The 3,993-nt window shown below is 50.5% G+C and overlaps 1 protein-coding gene across 1 annotated transcript; it reads left to right on the top strand.

Annotated features, from left to right (window-relative positions):
• The first annotated feature begins 2,427 nt into the window (after positions 1-2,427).
• Positions 2,428-3,354, top strand: LOC122153122 (olfactory receptor 14C36-like). Its single transcript, XM_042789223.1, has one exon. The coding sequence runs from the start codon at positions 2,428-2,430 to the stop codon at positions 3,352-3,354; it is 927 nt and encodes a 308-aa protein (XP_042645157.1).
• Positions 3,355-3,993: the final 639 nt, after the last annotated feature.

Here is a 3,993-nt window from a genome sequence, read left to right as displayed (position 1 = left end):
ATGTCAGGAGAGCAGGCTTTGACCTGCTGAAGGACCTGCTTGGAAGAATCCCATAGGATACAGCCCTGAAGAGGAAAGGATGCAGAGAGCTGTTTGATGGTTAATGATCTCCTCTTTGCACTCCAGAACAGTCCACACAGACATGCAGGAAGTCAAGAAAAGGTGTCAGGAGGATGGCATGGATGAAAAAGGATCTCCTGACAGAAAACAAGCATGAAGAGGAAGGACAGAGGAGGTAGAACCTGACAGCATTCCAGGCTCAGCGGTTCTGTGATGCTGTGCTGGAGAGAGATATTTGCGTGTGCATGTGCTTGTCTGTGCATGGAGGAACTGGAGGGACAAGGGAATCCTGGATCCAGGTCCCAGACAGCTGGAGGACCTAAAACCAGCTTCTGGAGAGATCCTTATTGTTTCAATCTCTATACAGGTATATATTTTCCACTAACACGGTCTAACATACAAACAGCCCAACCCTCATTTACCCTTTCTCCACTGACCCTGACTTTGCTTGTTTTGTGATCTCATTTGGTGTTCTGAAGCTTGTGTTGATGGTAATTCCTACCTGGGGCTGTAGAGCCCTGCAGCTCCTCAGGCTGTTATTACATGAGAGACACCACCACCATCAAGGTGAGCTATCTGCACAGAGGAACTGACAGCTGACCAAATGGAGCTTCAGCCCAGGGAAACCTGAGAAACTCTGGGATTCTGGCCAACAGAAACCTCAGGAAGTTTACAAGGAGAAGTGTCCAGTCCTGCATTAGGAGGAAGAATAATCTCCTCATTTATCAGGGCAGTCTGGGACCTGAGTAGCTGAGCAGGACCCTGAGGAGATGGGCCTGGGCACTACGAGGACACCATACAAGACAGCGGTGCATGCTGGCCACAAACAAGGCCACCTTCTGGCGGGGCCGGCTGCAGGGGTGTGCAGCCGGGTGTGCAGGCAGGGGTGCCCAGGGCTGTCCTTCCCAGCAGGGTCCCTGCACCCCAGGGGGCTGTGTGCTGGGGCAGGGACTCTGCCGCCTGCCAGGGTCAGCACTCAGCCTGCCCGGGGAGCTCCCCATGGCGCTGTGGGGGAGAAGCTGTGGGGTAACGAGCAAGCCACTCTACGGCAGGGCAGGGTCGTTCTGCTATCGAGAGGGTGCTGCATGGGTCAGGGCTGATTGCAGCTCCACATCGCCCCTGGGACATTTCACAGGGCACTTTTCAAGAAGGACATCAAGGCGGGGGCTACCAGGCAGTAAAGGAACTTACCAGGATTGGTGCTTTCACTCCCCGGCTGTGATGGTAGGTGGATATGGTCATGGATCTGTTCAGGTTTGCACAAGAGACAAACACTCCTACAGCATTACAGTGAGTGAGGAATGGGTTTATCAGGAAACCTGCTAAAGTCCCTTCACCCACCTCAGCCTACAGAAAGCATTAACATCACCTTTGTGGTCTCTTCAGGGTTTATCTGAAATTCTCTTCAAGACTTGCCAGCACAGAGATCCCCCTGGTCAGTGTCCTGCTGCCAGGAGGTGTATTCTGGGCAGAGCTGAGGACATGGTGGGCGGGATGGGATCTGTGAGCAGGGACAGGGAGGAGATGTGGGGACAGAGAAACAGTTCCTGGCAAATAGAGCTCCAAGCAGGATCCCAGGGAGTGCTGAGCCATCCCTTGGGGGTTGTCAGTCTCCTCGCAGATTCCTTTGCTTCTCTCTGACAGGGGCCATGTCCTGCCCTCTCCCTCACAACTGCACCTCTGTGGTGGTAAAAAAGATTTTTCAGACCTTTCCCTGCGGATAAGAGAAACAAGACTCCCCTGCTTTCATTAGAGTCCAGTTACATTTTTTTTTTTTTTTTTTGAGAGTAATTTTTGTGTGCAGTCATCCTCCAGATAGCAGAAATGAAAGCACAGGGCAGCTGGGAACAAGCTTGATTGATGCTGCTGCTCTCCTGACTCTGCACTGAGCCACAGACAGCTGAGCCCTTTTGCCTGTCTTGTCTTAAGACTCCACACTTTCAGTCATAAAGTTGAGGATTTCTACCCCTAGAAGTAGTACTCACCAGATGTGATGACGGTGGAAAATAAAAGACACAGAGAAAGTTATCATAACACATGATAAACCTCTCTTCTGCATCCCACTCTCTTGGGAGTCATAAGTGCAGATATTGAACATTTCTATTAAGGGTGAATTGCATCTGACATCCCTTGTGAACACTGGAGGAGACAAGAACCAGCTCCCATGTCCTCACGGCAGCAGGGCAGAGCTGGCTCCTTGGCAGCACATGGGCAGAGGTCCTGCTCCTCAGAGCAAGCAAAGGAAATGTGTTGGAATTGGGAGTTGGGGGGAGGGATTTTGTTGAGAAATAGGCTTTGCGTGCAGTCTGTCACAATTGTCCCATCTTTTCCTTCTTAGGCCACTGTCCCCATCTCAAGAACCAGCTGATGTCCAACAGCAGCTCCATCACCCAGTTCCTCCTCCTGGCATTTGCAGACACACGGGAGCTGCAGCTCCTGCACTTCTGGCTCTTCCTGGGCATCTACCTGGCTGCCCTCCTGGGCAACGGCCTCATCATCACCGCCATCGCCTGCGACCACCACCTCCACACTCCCATGAACTTCTTCCTCCTCAACCTCTCCCTCCTCGACCTGGGCTCCATCTCCACCACTTTCCCTAAAGCCATGACCAATTTGCTCTGGAACACCACGGCCATTTCCTATGCAGGATGTACCGCGCAAGTGTTTCTGCTTCTCTTCTTGATTACAGCAGAATTTTCTCTTCTCACCATCATGGCCTATGACCGCTACGTTGCCATCTGCCAACCCCTGCACTACGGGACCCTCCTGGGCAGCAGAGCTTGTGTCCACATGGCAGCAGCTGCCTGGGGCACTGGGTTCCTCTATGCCACACTGCACACTGCCAACACATTTTCTCTACCACTCTGCCATGGCAATGTGGTGAACCAGTTCTTCTGTGAAGTTCCCCAGATCCTCAAGCTCTCTTGCTCAGGCACCTACCTCAGGGAAGTTGTGCTTCTTGTGTTTAGTGCCTGTTTATTCTTTGCTTGTTTTGTTTTCATTGTGCTGTCCTATGTGCAGATCTTCAGGGCCGTACTGAGGATCCCCTCTGAGCAGGGACGACACAAAGCCTTTTCCACTTGCCTCCCTCACCTGGCCGTGGTCTCCCTGTTTATCAGCACTTCATTTTTTGCCTACCTGAAGCCCCCCTCTATCTCCTCTCCGCTCCAGGACCTGGTGGTGGCTGTTCTGTACTCAGTGGTGCCTCCTGCAGTGAACCCCCTCATTTACAGCATAAGGAATCAGAACCTCAAGGATGCAGTTCAGAAACTGATGACCAGATGGTTTTTTTAGAAGCAATATACTGCCCATCTTCTCCATATCACTTTTACTATAACTCATTACAGTCTCAACCCGTCTTCCTGTCTTTTATATATTTTGTAGTTGTTGATGTTATTGTTGATTTTTTTTTTTTTTTTTCACTTCTAAGTTGTCCATAAAGTGTTTTCACTATTCATACTATTTCAATTTCATTATCTATCTGTCTGGTTTGACCCAGAGACAGTGTAAATGAATTTCCACACCCTCTGCATTTAAACACTAAAAAGGACCCTGCAGTGATTTTTTTGTCTGAGGCTTTTTTTCCAAGACCTTCTCTGGTGCTGCTGCATCAGCTCCTGCATACAGAGTCCCTGTACAGCAGATCTGTGATAAAGCTGGCCTCTCTAACAGCATCTCCATCACGAAAGGGGATCTCCTCAGGGCAGTGCCCAAACGCTTAGGAATTTTTCCAACATACCCAAGGAATAGACTCCAAAGCGGACTGTTTCTCTGCTTGTTTCCCCATGGGCTCAGTGGGATGGCTCCCAGTATGGTCTTGCAGGGACTGAGGAATGGCTCAGGTGTTACTTGTTGGACAGCACCCACACAGATGGTGAATGGTCTCCAGTTAAACTCCCTGGAGCTCTACAGCATGTGATAGGACTGATGGCA

This window comes from Tyto alba, unplaced genomic scaffold (assembly GCF_018691265.1).
Source record: "Tyto alba isolate M040663 unplaced genomic scaffold, T.alba_DEE_v4.0 Super-Scaffold_15, whole genome shotgun sequence".
In the NCBI taxonomy this organism is placed as follows: domain Eukaryota; kingdom Metazoa; phylum Chordata; class Aves; order Strigiformes; family Tytonidae; genus Tyto; species Tyto alba.
This window is presented reverse-complemented; position numbering and strand designations above follow the sequence as displayed.

Bases quoted from the DNA above. Each gene is read 5' to 3' on its own strand.
- LOC122153122 (XM_042789223.1), top strand. From the start codon at position 2,428: ATGTCCAACAGCAGCTCCATCACCCAGTTCCTCCTCCTGGCATTTGCA.